Source organism: Stigmatopora argus, chromosome 1, assembly GCF_051989625.1.
Source record: "Stigmatopora argus isolate UIUO_Sarg chromosome 1, RoL_Sarg_1.0, whole genome shotgun sequence".
NCBI lineage: Eukaryota > Metazoa > Chordata > Actinopteri > Syngnathiformes > Syngnathidae > Stigmatopora > Stigmatopora argus.
In genome coordinates, this window is record NC_135387.1 from 10,876,973 (window position 1) to 10,893,274 (window position 16,302).

General features: G+C 40.8%; 1 protein-coding gene across 2 annotated transcripts in view; it reads right to left on the minus strand.

The window, feature by feature from the left end:
- The window catches only part of acvr2ab (activin A receptor type 2Ab), a 37,590-nt gene extending 21,295 nt beyond the window's left edge, over positions 1-16,295 (minus strand). For both annotated transcript variants that reach the window (XM_077596073.1, XM_077596065.1), the window contains exons 1-4: positions 15,420-16,295; positions 5,234-5,441; positions 2,931-3,064; positions 853-1,007 (exon numbers count right to left, since the gene is read on the minus strand). In XM_077596073.1, the coding sequence (XP_077452199.1) occupies positions 853-1,007; positions 2,931-3,064; positions 5,234-5,441; positions 15,420-15,474 (552 nt within the window). In that variant the 5' untranslated portion in view covers positions 15,475-16,295. The remainder of the gene's footprint in view (positions 1-852; positions 1,008-2,930; positions 3,065-5,233; positions 5,442-15,419) is intronic.
- Between the last annotated feature and the right edge of the window lie 7 nt (positions 16,296-16,302).

Here is a 16,302-nt window from a genome sequence, read left to right on the forward strand (position 1 = left end):
GAATTTCTGAGTCCACTGTGTAAATTGCATGTGCAGACAACATACAGCCCTTCACTCTCATCATTACATGAATCTTTAATGTGTTATTTTCATTTATTGTGATGCATGACGGGATCTACTTACTCTTTGCTTAAGATCTTTTTATGCTATTACTTATTCAACTGGGTCGCCCAATATGTGCAATAGTCCTTTCACATGACTGCAGTGCAGGAAATTTGAGTTCGTACTCGATGGAAGTATAATTGTGAGTGTGAATGGTTGTTTGTCTTTATATACGTATTCACCTTTTGCCCAAAGTCAGCTGGGCTAGGCTCCAGCACCCCGCAACCCTGACAAGGATAAGTGGTGGAAATGAATGAATTTATTTATTCAACTGTTTCATAATCTTCTTGTAGAATTTTATTTTCCATGGTATGATAGTATTTCCAGTCTACTTCACTCTGGCCCCATGCTGATTTAACCACCAAATTGGGAGAACTGCACGTCTCTCTTCATTCCCTCTCCCACACTATCCACCCACCACCACCACTCTCCAAGGCAGAGCTGTGAGCGTTTCTGTGTTTAGTTTTGTTTGCCTATATAAGTGTTATCAATAATGTAGAGGCCCCTGACTTCTCATCCATACGATGGAGGCGCTGCATGGATTTCATCTCCCCTGGGTGTTGGGAAACTTAGAATACAGTGCTGCTCCAGCAAGCTGTGTTCAAACTAGCTTCTAAATCAAAGATACCATGGACACCCATTGCCCAAGAGGTTAACTGACAATGAGCTAAGTACAATGTATGTAAATGGTGTGAACAGAGGAGCATGAAGGCTACCAGATGAGCATGTTATTTTTGTTCATTTCCTTACATGTGTAGGGACGAGCGCTGCCGGATAAGCCAACTTGTGGTGTCGCCACATCCACAAGGAGAAGAGGACAACAGCTGCCAGCCCGACGATAGGAACCAAGGAGTAAAGCAAAGTGCTGAAGAGCTGGGGCTTCTGGGAAAAGGGGTTGGATGTTGCTGTAAAGGAAGACGATTACAGTATTAAACATTTTATTAACCTAACAAGCTTAACAATGGGCCACATTTTTCTTCATGTGTGTACTAAAACTTGCTCACAAATTGCTGCTGTAATGAGGGAATCATATGAATGCATGCAGTATATACTCGTGTCCTAAAGTATTTGAGCAGTGATGCAAGCTAGCCATCAAAAGATTAATTTTTACTTCTGCATCAATACATTAAAGTGGCTGTTGTAACTAGGGCTAATGTTAGTAAAAGACTGATTCATTAAACATTTTGGGGTGCACAAATGCTGTTTTTTCCACCCAATTTAGTTCTTTGGATATATTTCTAGATGTGCATCTAACTAAACAATTTAATAAAAATCTAAAACTAAAAATAGACTCATCTCTATTAATTGTAATTGTTGATAATCAATCTAACGGCACACAACTGGAACCTATATATATTTCTATTGCTTGTGTCACACATTTACCTTTTGATACCATACCTAAATGAGTAGTTTAAAACAAGAATGGAGGAACTGTGCTCAGTGTTCCAATACTTTTACAGGGCAGAGTTAATGCAAGCACATATATGCACGCAGCAGGACGAGCAAATCCTTCTTGTGACATCACTTAATCCTCTGGCCAAAAATAACAGAGCTCTGAACTGTGTCTGACCCCTACAGGAGGAGGGTGGTGCCTGTTGATAGTGCGTGTCCTTCCATCACACGGACTCAGCCAGAATGGACCTCACTCGTCAGTTTCACTTTGGTCATTATCATTGTATTGGGAAAGAAGAGTGCGTGCTTTCCCACATGGAAGGACTCTTTCAAACTCAAATATTCACTAAGAGTACCACAACAAAAATACTGACGTGACATCATATTGATCAACAAACAGTACCTAAGTGTGGTAGGCTTAAAAACGTAATTGGAAAAATTTGGCCAATCATACATATCAGGTCTACCCTATGCATTAATCACTCCCAAGGAAATAGCTCTCAGTATTGAACACTTAAGAAACACACACAGGGCTAGAAAATAATCACCCTCAAGTTAAAAGGTGTTAACCGTATATACGACAATAGACATGCCACAAATCAGGAAATTTGTTACAGTATGTTGACATATGATGAAATGTTAGCAAGTAAAGCAGCGGAGGCAAGAATAAGTGCATCATCTTGTGCGTATGGGTAGGCAAGAATGATTTCACCCACTGCACAATCTGGATCAGGTTTACTTACACAAGAGTGATGAAGCAAAAATGATAGGTTTTAAACCTTTTCACTTGGATAAAAAAAAATCACGTATAGATGATATTTTAAAAGTATTCTCTTTAACTGAGTGTTGCCGGTTCCCCTCAAAGTTTAAAATGCCGCGTGTACACAAATTCTTTATTTTTGAGGGGTTCACAGGCGTGGTCTGCCATTAATGGTGGCTTACTGAGAGAAAATTCTTCATTCAGTCCCTGTAGCAGAAAACAGAGCAGCTACTCTGACCGGCACAGGAATTCACAAAATTCAAACATGTTCCTAGAATAAAAGGTATCATTGGCCTGGAGCAGAGATGGGCAAACGATTCCACAAAGGGCTGTAGTGGGTGCAGGTTTTCGTTCAAACCCATAAACAAGACAGCCTTTTTTGCCAATTTAGTCCTACAAGTGCAATCAGTGGATTGTAGTCAGGTGCTTCTTGTTTTCTGCAGAAATCTCATTGGGTAAACTGTCTGTGCAGCTCAGTTAGAACAAAAACCTGCACCTACAGCAGCCCTTGAGGACCGGTTTACCAACCCCTGCCTTAAACCAAATTAACAGTAGAAAAAAACAACTACTAGCTAAATATTTAAGAGCATAATACAAATTTATAGTGGCTGTATAATAATTACTCACATAGCATCTTAACGCTGTGTATGTTTGTGTGTGTGTTGACAGGACATACTGTAGGCTGTTGATTGCTGTGTGTCCCTCTGTGGGGGTGTATCAGGTGCGTATAAGAAGCGCTCATTGCACATGTTGCCTTCACAGCAGCAGAAGAAAACATCCGGATTCTCCTTCCTCTCCACACACTCATTGCTGGGAAAAAAAGAGAAGAAACGTACAGTGTCAAGAACATGTACAAGCATGGATGGCGTTTTTCAAAAATCAATTGGCTTATTTCTTTAGGTTTACAAAACATGAATTTTCATCTAATGTTACTTGTGTAATAGGTGTTATAGTTATAACAACACACATAGCTAAAATCACTTCTCCACAAGATTAATGAATAAACATTAATGCACTTTGTGCATCTTCACACTAGGAATTCAAACAATGCCAAAGTTGGACTAAATTTCCTCTTCAATCAATCAGCTTGGTATTTAGGCATTCAAAAGAACCCCAGCTATGAGGACTTGTGGTTCTTATAGATAAATGTTAGAATCAGTTAAAATAATTCATTCATTCATTCTTTTTCTGAACCGCTTTATCCTCACTAGGGTCGCAGGGGGTGCTGGAGCCTATCCCAGCTGACTTCGGGCCAGAGGCAGGGGACACCAGCCAAAATAATTTGATTCAATTCATTTTTATAAAATGTGTAAAATTAGTTTAAGTAGTAAGTGGCCATGGTTGTTGTCACAACGAACTTTGGGTAGTGACGTATTTCGGTTGCACTGCATTTCACTCTTAGGCTTATTGTAAGGGGAAAATAGTCGGAAAAGCATTTGGTCTTTAAATCACTGGCATTATTTTCTGTGTTTCAAATGACATATTTTAATACAAGAGAACAATTGTGGCTTATTAGGGCCTACAAATCTTCATACCCGTGGATCCTTACAGGTCCATTTACCTGCCACCTTATTATACAGCGCTGCATTCTGTTTAACATAAACCCATGCTGACAGTAGTTTACCTTTTGCATCCCTGCTATATCACACAAAATGCCTGGCAATTCCTGGAGGGCCTGAATAATTTTACCACCACTGTGTTCATTGTGTGTGCATGTCCAATTGTCCTGGGCAGTAGCGCATGAGGAGAGGAGGTTCAGCCCAATGACCCAAACCTTTGCTGTCAAGTAGACTGAAATAAAACAAAGTTCTATGGGCAATCCCTTAAACATGTCAGCCCGCTTGTTATTCCCTTTCGTCAACACAATAGAGAACTCTGCTAAAATAAACTCGAGCCTGTATGTTTACTGTACAATAACTCTTAGTGCTTCTTTTGTACATTCAGAGCCATAAGATAAAAGTCAGAGGAAGTGGCAGGAAGTGACTCTAGACTTGCGCTGCACTCTCCAGGGAGGCAAGACGGCGCCATCTCAGCTAGGGTTCCAAATCTATACTGACTGCCCAATTGGCAGCCACCAGGAAACAGCAAATGATTTTGCAGTACAGCAATTACAATAGGAGAGCTCTTTACATTACAGGGAGTCTTCGGTTAACAATGTCCTCAACCTACAACGTTTTAGGTTATGTCACCAGCCCAAGAACGGAAGTCGGCTGTAACTCGAGAATTCCATGCATAAACATTTTCATCTGAACTACTTGTGGTTGTTTGTCTCTTTGTGCCCTGCGATTGGCCGGCAACCGATTCGGGGTCTCCCCCACATGGTGACCGTAGTTGGCTGGGATAGGCCTCCTGCCAACACGGAACAAAATGGAAGTCTGTCACATGCAAACAGGTGTGTGATTTCAGCTTTGGCCAAAACCATGGTGCGTTCGCTTTCACAAAGACCACCGATGCCACATAAGTCACGTGGTCTCGGGGGCTGGCTCTTTCATCCGCACCGTTGTTCGCTGGTTTGTATTCACACCAGCCCAAAAGGTGAGCATCACAAACTTTTAGGGTTTGGTCGGGACCACAAATGGCATGTGCGAATACACCTCGAGTCTCTAGTTTTAGAGGAGTTTGTTTGTTTATTGTCACCCATACCAGATAGGCACAAAGGTTGTTAAGCAGTGTCTGATCAAGACATCACAGAAACTATTTTACATTCAGGTCAGTATGGAGTAGTGCAGTACTAAAAGGGGAAAAAATCTTTTGTGTATGTTTTCAAAAAACATAATATCGTTACAGAATCGGGCGATAACACATAGCCAGGTACCGGAATCGTGAGCCAAAAATAGTATTAGTGGAACTCTAATGTGAACGAAGTTGCTGAAGAGGAAGTCACAACAGTCAATGCAAATTAGAATTATTGGTCAGATAAAAAAACATCTAAAACTCTTGATATAGAATCCCGCTTTTGCATACTTTCCCTGAACATACCTGTCATAGCAATTGATGTCATCCAACCAGCAGCCCTGCTTGACTACCTCCACAGTGCCAGAAATATTTTTCCACGTGGCAAAGCAGTGCCGCCTTTTGTCCTTATCACCATAGCATGGTTCAGTGCCACTGTGGTTGGTACGATCCTTTTCCCAGCTGGAGTTGTAGTAGCTGCACTCCTGAGTCTCTGAGCGTCCCAGGATTGCACCTGCAAGGAAGAAAATAACAAAAATGTGAATGTCATTAGCCTTTTTTTAACAAATATAATTTGTTTTTCACTTTAACTAGACAACGGGCCACCAAAATGAAATGATCACCTCACTCCCTCACTCTTCGTGATTGTTTTTATCTACCTTATCTAATTAAGCCCAGTTCATCACAAGAAGACTTGAGTATGACACAACCGTATGACTACCACGGATCCAAAAAAAAACATCCCACTTCTACAATGGCCTTCAATAAAATGAAAAAACAAACAAATAGATGCCCATTGTGTATAAAGAGATTGACAAGTATGAAATCAGGTTTTTGAGCTAATGGTCTGGAGCCAGACTGGTCTAAAACAATTTATGGATGGGGGGGGGGGTTGGGCAGGAAAGGTCAATGTTGGAGTTATTTTGTTTAACGACTTATCTCGATCATGTTAGAGAAAGGATAACATCCAGTCTGGCCGCAGCTTTCTTTGGAATTACGGTGTTCCTTGTTGTTAGTTTAATATTTAAAAACTAAAGTAAATTTTGTCTCTAAATTTTTTCATGAACTTTAAAAAAAATATTTTTTTCCTTCAGTGCTGAGTCCTAGTAGCAAGAGTGGCTTCTCATTACGAGTTTCAGCGTGGATTTTCACATTTTTATTCACTTTTTTTTTTAATTCTTCAGTGCGGAATCCTAGAAGCAAGCGGAAGACAGGTGAGTTGCTTCCGCTTGCGAGTTTCAGCGTGGATTTTCACATCTTATGAAAATTAAAAAAATAATAAAAAAAAACAGATAAAAAAAAAAACAAATTCCCCAGAAAAAATATCTGCCATTTAGTGAAGCAGCGAAAGTTGAACCGCAAAATGACGAGGGATTACTGTACATACATAGCTGGACACTCACTTGCCCCACTTGGCCTTTTCGACACCAACATGCAGCACAGCGAATCGAGCATTGAGTGCCTTGGCGGCCAAGACCCGAGCATACCTTCCCATCCAGTGGCCTAAAGCCGCCAGCTTTAGTAGTGTGCATTTGACCAACTACTATAATATGTTCCCATATTTAGGGCCACACAAAGATTAAAGAAACCGCTTTTCATGCACATTGCTATTTTTCTCACAATGCTGATTTTTGCACAGCTCAATTTTTTTTTCATTTACTTGCCTGATCACAGGCTTATTTAGGCTATTTAAGGGTCATTTGGCCAGGAGTTTTTTGCGTGTACTATACAAACGGGAAGTCCTTAACTTCAAGCCTGATAACGTAACTGTTTTGGATTGCAGGTTAAAATATGAAGATTTCTAACTCTACTGTAAAAAAAAAAAGATTGCTGAGACTGACGTGGTCACAGACTCATAGCAGTCTGCAAAATTCTTGGCCTCATGTCTTTCTGGTTGGTGTAGGTTGAGCCACCACAACCCCAGGGTAGGTTGTTGTGGCTACTGACATTATCTGACAAACCGCCCACACAAGACAAGTAAAAACTACTTTACTGGGCACAAACAAGCATATATTTTGGAAGGAAATGTTTAGTCTGATTAAGTTTACAGGTTTGTAACTTGATTGACTCAACATTGTGCTATTTAAAAATATTTTGCTAAAGAACCATGTACAGGAAAGAAGATTTACAGAATGTTGGGATGCTATGTAGGGCTGAGGAATGAAACAGTATATTTACCATAATCACACACCTTCCAACACATGGAGACAAAACCTGCATCTGACGCCACAATGCAAATAAGTTTGAATTCAATCATAAGGTTAGCTGATAAAATTTTGATTATATCTACTCCTTCCCCTATAGAACAAGCACAATGGACCAAAAAAACTGCCTTAGGCTAGCATCTGGATGAGTTTTAATGTCAATGCTGGATGTCTGCCAACAACAGGTTTTAATAACCGGAATCCACTATTGTAATAAATCAATCACCAAACCAAACTTTACAGTAACCAAACAAATGTTTCAACCAGGAAGAAAATCAAATGTGTCGTGACATGGTAGCAACGACTGGGTGGGCTACATGGTTACAAAGGCCACACTCTTTCCATAGCCATGGTGAGAGGGGGCATTAAAAAGCACCATACTCAGCGGCTGATTTCAATCCCTTTAATCCTCACTGGTATGCTGCAGCGACAAATGCCCATTGGTCTCGACTTCAATAAGAGCTGATGGGCAGTACACAGGACAGGTCAGAGACGAGGCTATGCCCCCTACAGTTGAATACAGCAGTTTGGGAGGAGAGCACACATCCCTGTGTCACTTCTGTGTCATGAGATGCGAATAGCGACCACATTCCAAACATTCTTTTGAACATGAGCTATTTAAAATGCCTCGTTATGTCTGTAAAAGAGACAGACCCTGTAAAGCTCCCGCCCTGATCTTAAATTGTTTGGATTCATTTGAAGGGTGTGTAAAGTGCCACTTGGACTTTATAGCTGCAGTGTATGTTAAATTTGTGGTAATGCTGCTGTAAAACCCACCTGCAGCACAGGCCATTGGTCTTTATCAAACAGCAAATGAGAAGATCAGTGTAGGTAGGAGGAAAGCGCAACAAAATATATGGTTCATACTTGTGTCTCTATCCCTTTTTGGTTAATTCTGGATGAAACGCTACTGCGACAATTTCAAAATAAAATAATGGTTACAGGAAATGTATTGACGTTTTGGGGGTTTCATAACTTGGATATTTTTTTTCGTGTATGGGAACAGGAATTTGCCTGTCATAGGGTTTCGTAAGATGAAATTTTTATATGCAGAAGCATTCAAGAGTAGAGGTACCACTGTATGTGTGTGTCCTAAAAATGTTTTTCAAAATAAAAATTAAAAAAAATTACAAATCAGGAAGCCCAGAGGGGAGTGGTTAGTGTGGCGACCTCACAGAACTGTCCTAACATTGAGGGTTCAATCCCAGTTTTGGATATTCTTGTGTCGAGGTTGCCTGTCTTGCATGGGTTTTCCTCCCACATTCCAAAAAACATGCATTGTAGGCTGGTTGAGCACTCTAAATTGGCCCTGGGTTTGAGTGCGAGCGTGAATGGTTGTCCGTCTTCTTGTGCCCTGCGATTGGTTGGCCACCAATTGGCCCACATGAATAATGTCACTAGGAATAAATTCACGGTGATGCTGGAATTATCAACATATGTCGACTTTGCAGCTTTGATTCTCTGGAGGTTTGCCCTCTTCCTGTTGTGCGTTTAGGGAAAACAGCAGCAGTTCTAGCCTGGATGCAATTTATACAATTAAAAGAAAGGTAGACTAAACTGCCTTCCTGATGATGTTCCATCACCACATTAATATGATTATCCTGTCCAGGAGCACAGTAAAACTGATTAGATCGAATTTTGACCTCTACTGAATATAGTACATCTTCTATTAAACAAATGTAATCTGACATCACCAAACAGACTACGTCAAGGTTCATTTCAACAAATGTGCAAACCAGGCAACATGTATTTTTTAGTGTTAAGATCTGAACTTGAAGTTGTGGGCACGTAGTTTTTCTGTTGAATCTGGTTTGGTAGGACCGATGGGAAGTGGTGATTCTTAATTTTCTATTTTGGGCTCCAAGAAAGATAAGTTCATTGAATTCGTTATTTTTGTTGTTAAGTTTTGAGTTTACAAGCGTGTGTTTGTATGTTTTGTCAGTTGCCAAACATTTGCCTCTTCCTCTTTCACCTACACACTCGCCTTTCAGCAACAATAGTAAATGTTTTTGCATGTTTGTTATTCATTTTAGTGGCTTAATGAATAACTTCATCTTCTTTTTTTCTCCTTTTTCTCTTTTTTTGGTTACGTCTTCACATCTTTCGGAAGAAAAAAAATGGTACACTGATTATTTTCAAAGGAGTTAGTGGGTAGTGTATTGAGGACCATGGAACGGATTTTAGCATTTACATATATAATCCGTCTCTACATACAAAAAAAAAAAAATCAAAATCCAAACACTATCTATATATATATACACCTGCGATTGGCTGGCCACCGAGGGTGCCCGTAGTTAACTGGGATAGGCTCCAGCACCCCTCACGATAGATATAACACTCACACAAACTTTTTCACCAATCAGTGTCCAGCCTTGAGTGGCCAATCAGAAACATGGTGCAGCTGTACATCATTGTGCTAAAAGCAAGACAGCGGAGTAACACAGTGGCCCCCAAACTTATTTTTACTGCGAACTGGTCAACGCCTGCTTATATTCCCCACGGTGGGTTAGTTCAAGGATGAGGGCAAGATTATAACAGCTGTGAAAAGGGCTTTACTTGTTTGGGCCTGAAAGTGTTAGAGCTCCTTTTTGAGTGTGCTAAAGGGAAACCTCAAGAAAGCACATTTATGAAACGGCCCTTCCCATATACACAATGAATGTGTTCCCGTGCAGAAAGCTGCGCACTGATGTCGCTTGTCTGAAAAGGCCTTTCTGCCCACTGCACACAAAGCACCATGGCATTGCGCCATGCGCAGTGTGCCGATGGCTCCCAAAAGCTGATGGCGTTGGTCACCCAACACCAACCGCCCTTGGCGCTACTACAGAAAGAAAATAGTTTTTGAAACATACTCGCCGTCCGCAGCCATATTTGTTGTATGAAGAGCACATGTGCAGGTGAAGCAGTGTTGACGGAACTGGAGGACTAGTAAATGTAGGTGTAATTAGGCTAGAGACTGTTGATTCTGGTCACCATGAGATGCAACGCACCATTGGCTCACTCCTGGCCGCCATACTTGACCGTAGATTGCACCTCGAATGCGCTGGGCTCGTGACGGAAAATAATATTTATTTCTTGTGTGGCCGGGTACCACGTGACCTGTGGACCGTTGGTTAGGGACCACTGGTGTAAAAGGATCATTCTCCACAGTTTGTCACACACATACAGTAGACAGTGGTCATATGTTGGGTTATATGCTTTTAATTATTATTTGTACATTATTATCGACCATTATAAAATCACCAGGGATGTCAAATGACAAATGCCCGAGACCAAACGAGTTTTCCCAATTCATCCACCTGCACTGTGCTCCAGGCCTGTAGTGTACTAAAATGAAATTTTTGCAGTCCACCTCAGCATTTGTGATACTTTGAAGGAGCATGGGGTAGAGTTGCAATGTGCCACATGCCAAAATAGCCACCCCATCACACTAGAGCCTTTGTCGCGTTGTCATGTTTGTCAATATAATTGATGTCAGACTGTTGTAAAAGTGATCACGTATTTACTTTTCAATTCCGATTCAAAAGAATTAAATGTACTGTATTTTTCGAACTATAAGTCGCACCCAAGTATAAGTCGCACTTGCCAAAATATTACAGTATGAAAGATAAATTAAAAAAAAGAACATAGGTCACAGTGGAGTATAAATGACATTTGGGGGGGGGTTAAATTGCAATTCATATAATCCAAAACAGCCCTATCCTATCTTGAAAGGCAAAATAATAAATAAAATAACAATAGCGGCAGCAGTCTGAAAAAAATTATTTTTTTATTTTATTTTTTTAAATTTTATTTTATATTTTGCAAAAAAAGTTTAAGGGCAGACCGGCGACTGAATGCTTAGCGCGTTGGCCTCACAGTGGGAGACCTGGGTTCAAATCCAGGTCGGGCCACCTGTGTGGAGTTTGCATGTTCTCCCCAGGCCTGCGCGGGTCTTCTCCGGGTACTCCGGTTTCCTCCCAAATTCCAAAGACATGCATGGTAGGCTGATCGGACACTTTAAATTGCCCCTAGGTATGAGTGTGAGCGTGAATGGTTGTTTGTCTCCTTGTGCCGTGCGATTGACTGGCTACCAATTCAGGGTGTCCCTCGCCTCTGGCCCTAAGTCAGCTGGGATAGGCTCCAGCACCCTCTGCGACACTAGTAAGGATAAAGCGGTTCAGAAAATGAGATGAGAAAAAAAAGTTTAAAACAAAGTAATTACAATTTTTTGATAAGCCCTTCTCAGTTGTTATTATAAGTCACAGGAGATTCTACGGGTTTGCAGTGAAGACCCCTGAGGGGATAAGCCAAAAGTCTACCCAAATCGAATCGCAATATTTTGACTAACAAAAAAATCATAGTTAGGCTTTTTGTGTGTGTCAAAATCATGCATCTTTATTCCATTTTTCCAAACATGGTTTAAAAATGTATTTCAGTACGGTATGCTTGTAGATAAGCAGATGCATTTGATGAAACTATGCAACCATTCCTTGCACGACTTAAAACAAGTAGCAAAGCATATGAGGAAAAAAACAACAGAATCTATTGTAATTCATTGTTAAACCAAGGACGCATGTGTGCAACTCACAGTAGGGGAGGGAATCCCCAACAAACGTAATACTATAGCACAATTATGAATAAGGGAATAAGGTGTATCAAGTATGCCAAATCTGATGTATGACAGCGTGCCACCCACGCACTGACGCAGTACGTCACTGAAAAAACAACAACAGCTGACCAAATTTGTGGGTGCCATTTTTTTTCATTAAAGTGCAGCAACTGCAACAGTGCTCTCCAAATTAAGTATCTTGGATGGGCGGTGCCTTTTCCGGCCTGCGTGCAAGTCGAATAAACAAGGCAAATTTACACTCTTGCAGACCTTCCTTCAACATCTAGCAGTGCTATCTGGAATGTTTTTGTCTACAAGACCAATAGACAAGAAAAAAAAAGTTGTTTTAAAGGTTACCGAGTGTGGAAGGTGGAAAAAGTCAACATGGGTGAACTTCTAGCTGGCTGGCATAGCACAATTAACTAAATGCAGAGCCACTAATTAACTATTTCTGGTGGAAAGTTCAGATGGCACAACCATTTTCTCTGCTAATATATTACAAAATACTGGGATGCCATGTGAATGAGAAATATTCTCTTGTAAAATCTGTTGTTTACAGGCAGTCTGGTGTCAGAGGGGTTAGCACAAGAGCCTCACTGTTCTGAGATCGAGGGTTCAATCCCAGCTTGGGACATTGCATGTTCTTCCCAGCCTTGCATGTTTTTTCTCTGGGTACTCCCAGGAAAAAAAAAAAAAGAGTACAGACGGTCCCCTACTTACGAACGAGTTAGGTTCCGAGCGATTGTTCATAAGTTGAATTTGTTTGTACGTTGATTCAGTGCTATATTTTGATTTATAATTTATGTTTAAGGCCTATATAAGTATATTGAAGGTTTATATAAGTGCATTTGTATGTTTAAGACTTGTATAAGTAACACGCATTGGTTTGTACTAAAAAAACATTTAATAAAATGGAGAGAATATGTACAGTACTGTATAGAGAGAGAGATTTATGTATTAGAAACTGGCCGAAAGAAGCGATCTAACGACGATTGCACAGTTTTCTTCTTTTTTTCATCATAAATGATGCGGTAGCACTGTATGGCATCATTCAATTGATTTGCAAACTTTGTGCAACGTTCAATATTTGGGTCCTGCTGCTCGATCTTTAGGTTTATAAATGGTACTGACGGTCGAACGATTCAAGTTGTATGCCCGTGCAACGCTCACCACTCTCACGCACATCAAGCTTCGTTATTATTGCCACTCGTTTCAAATGAAATGGCTTGCCTCTTCCTTGCACCTCCCTCACTAGAAGCCTTTCGCTTTTCACCAACCATATTCAATAATGGCTGCACAAGATATTCCATGATAAAAATGAAAAAGGTTCTTTGCCCACCGGAGATACGTCACGCACTTACGCAACTTACACACTGCAACGAACTGGGCAGAGGAAGGTGGATGCTGGGTGAGCTGAGCGCTCACAGCGCCAGGCGTCGGTATTAGTGGCGGAAAGAAGCACTACTCGGAAAAAGGCGCGCAATACAAAATCAAACTTACGAACATTTTTCGACATAAACGCAATTTGCAAACATGTTCGTATGTACCGTAGTTCGTAAGTCGAATGTTCGTAAGTAGGGGAGTGTCTGTACTTTAATCTGGAGCGCTGATTTTTTTTTTTAAGTCATAACATCAGTGTTGTACATGAGGACGCATGTACAATGCAGAAATTGCAGCGAGGCGTGTGTTTCCTCATCGCAGTTGATGTCCAATATAGCAAGTTAATTTGGTATATTTGCAAAAACACGCATGCACTATGATACTGAATTACACGCTCCAAAAAGTTTTACGTGTTTTTTTTTTTTTTTAAGCCAGAGGTCAATAATTAAATCCAATATACAATGTATTTAATTGTGCTGCACAACGTTCAGATGAACAGGAGAATGAAATTGTGCCAAAGGTCTTTTCACTTCTTTTGAAATGCATCTCTGCTCAGCCTTCACCAGGTCATGTGGCAGAACACAGACTTCCTGGACTGGTCAGGTCAGAGTATCCTTGCCATGCTAATGTAACCTTATACCAGTGAGCGGGAGGATCGATGTCTTGACAAGACTGCTGCATTGCAAGAGATTTTTAAGCATCCAGGAGTCTCTCTAGCAAAATAATAAGTCTTGGGACATTCATTCAAGATCACCGCAGCAGCTAAATCATGTTTGTGTCGAGAAAATGACGTTAATATCTAATGAACACAACTGGTAGGCAATTGCAACAGGGCTGAGTATAATCAATTGCAGATTTAAGCAAAGATGTGAACAATACCATGAAATTAAACATTTATACCAAACATGTAATTTACGCAAGTACTGTATGCATACCAACTCGCACTACAATAACATATATCACTTTCTTTTTTTTGCACACATTTAAAGATTTAAATCTTGAGTAGAATGAATCTTGTCAAATAACATTTATTGCAAACAACAGCAGAGTGCAACAGAGAAATGCTTTTAAACATAAACTCAAAGAAAGGTCTAGTCAGCACCACAGCTAGGAATATCAGTAACTAACCCAAACCGACCTTCTTACAAAACACTATAATCTTAACAAAAAAATCCCCTATTTTTAAAAGTCTGCATTCCTCTCCAACTTGTCAGGGCTCTTTTCAGCAAAAAAACCTGCTTACTCCAGAAGGCCATCCAAAAAAAAACGAGAACTTCTATATTGGAGGATAGACGGACATGTACAACTAAAGAGGAAATACAAATAGTTTAACATCAGATCCTCAGTTAACTTGTTGAAAAGTTCACAGATTATAGCTATCTTTAGTATGCATCACTGCTGTAAAGATGAACTTTGCACTCTGTCATTTAGATAGATAGCTGCCTGGTGAAAGATGAACATTTTATATATATATAAAATAATATGCATTCTAGATGATGAACTTTACCAGGGAGTGCGGTCTTCAGCGGAGTCCTACACACTTTTTATTTAGACGATGAATTAACTGTCATGAACAGGATAATTGGAGTTATTACCACATGAAAACAATACAGTTGTTTGTGTAGATCAAGTGAATCAAACTGTCAGTGACCTTTTCAACATAACAGTCTGTCATTGACTGAGCTTAATCAACAGCTGCTGAAATCATTTTGCATACAAATGTTTTGACAAAGGACAGAAATATCGCATAGAAACCTGCTTAAATAACGTACCACTGCTATTGACATATTGGCATGTTTCACAAGTGGGGTTCAACAATGATCTAGCATTTAGGAATCACCTCAACTTGGAGGTATGACCACAAATGTCATTCTATAAGTCTATATAAGTTGCCCATTTTCACTTTTGGACAAATGCAGAGGTGCAAAAATATTAATAGAAGATAAAATGTGTGCAACATTACTTTCCTGGAAAATTATAACTCACCAACCAACCAGTATGCATTGATCACCTGTACACTGCAAGTCATTTTGTACATTTTCTAGTTCCTCATATGCAAGGTAAACTTATAATAACTAGTAGATTGTATCCTATATACCTACATGCAATGGATAAAGTTTTAAGGAGGGAAGGGAGAAAAGGGGGGAGGAGGGTGTCAATCAACAAGGACCACAAGCACCGATGCCGGGATGAGCTTTTCACACCCACCCGTTCTTCCGTGGGGTTGCATTGCACCGCATTCGGCATCGATAACAACCCGCATAATTTGCACACAATGCGCACAGGAACGCAAACCTAAAGTAGAATCCTTTGCACCCACCTGAAGAACAGGAGATGAGGAAAACGGCGAGGGCCAGTTTGGTGGCGTCTCCCATTTTCCATTCGAATTTGATCGTCCGACTTAAAAAGTAAAAATTAAAAAAAACGATGCAACTACAAGAATAATATAAAAAGAGAAAAATCCACCCGCTGCGGAGTCAAAAGCCGGGTTGTCTCTGCATCTTTGCAATGCGATAAATCCAAAGATATCCCGGGTAATGCAAGCCTCTCTACTCCGAAAGAGGGGGAGGGGGTTCTTGGTATTTCCACGTTTACAGATGAGCAATGGAGGGCGATTTTTTTCTTGGCATTCAAGCCAATGCTAGCATATGTTTGACATGCTGCAGCATCGTTACGAACAAACGTGGCTTTGTTGGAACGACTGTTTTGTCAGAGTAGCGGGAGAGAACGCAGCCACGGCTGGACAGAGGCAATATCCATCGGACTGGAAATCAAGCGCACATCGTCCTCCAATCAAACTTGTCCTGGGTGAAGCGGTGAAGCATTGCATTAAAACGTAAAATCGGCAACAATTTCCCAACACCGGAGCACCCCGAGTGCGTCGATGTTTGTCCAACTCCACGCAATAGCCGGAATATTGCCCAATAGTCCGACAAGGCAGCCAGGCCACAGCTGAAGCTCGTTCCGCCGCTCCAGAAGGGGGAAAACAGCGCCGATTGCGAGGCGCTCTCCGTTTAAACCTCTTCAACAGACGCCCTGGGCGAAATATTCTCGACAAGATAGACGTATATGACAAGTGCAATCGCTGGAAACCCCCCAACCCAGGCAACTATTATGGCATTCGAAATGAGGACGCGCCGCTTTCCTCCTCCAAAGTCCGCCGCCGCCTCTCGGTTTCTGGTCGGGACAATCCAAAATGGCGA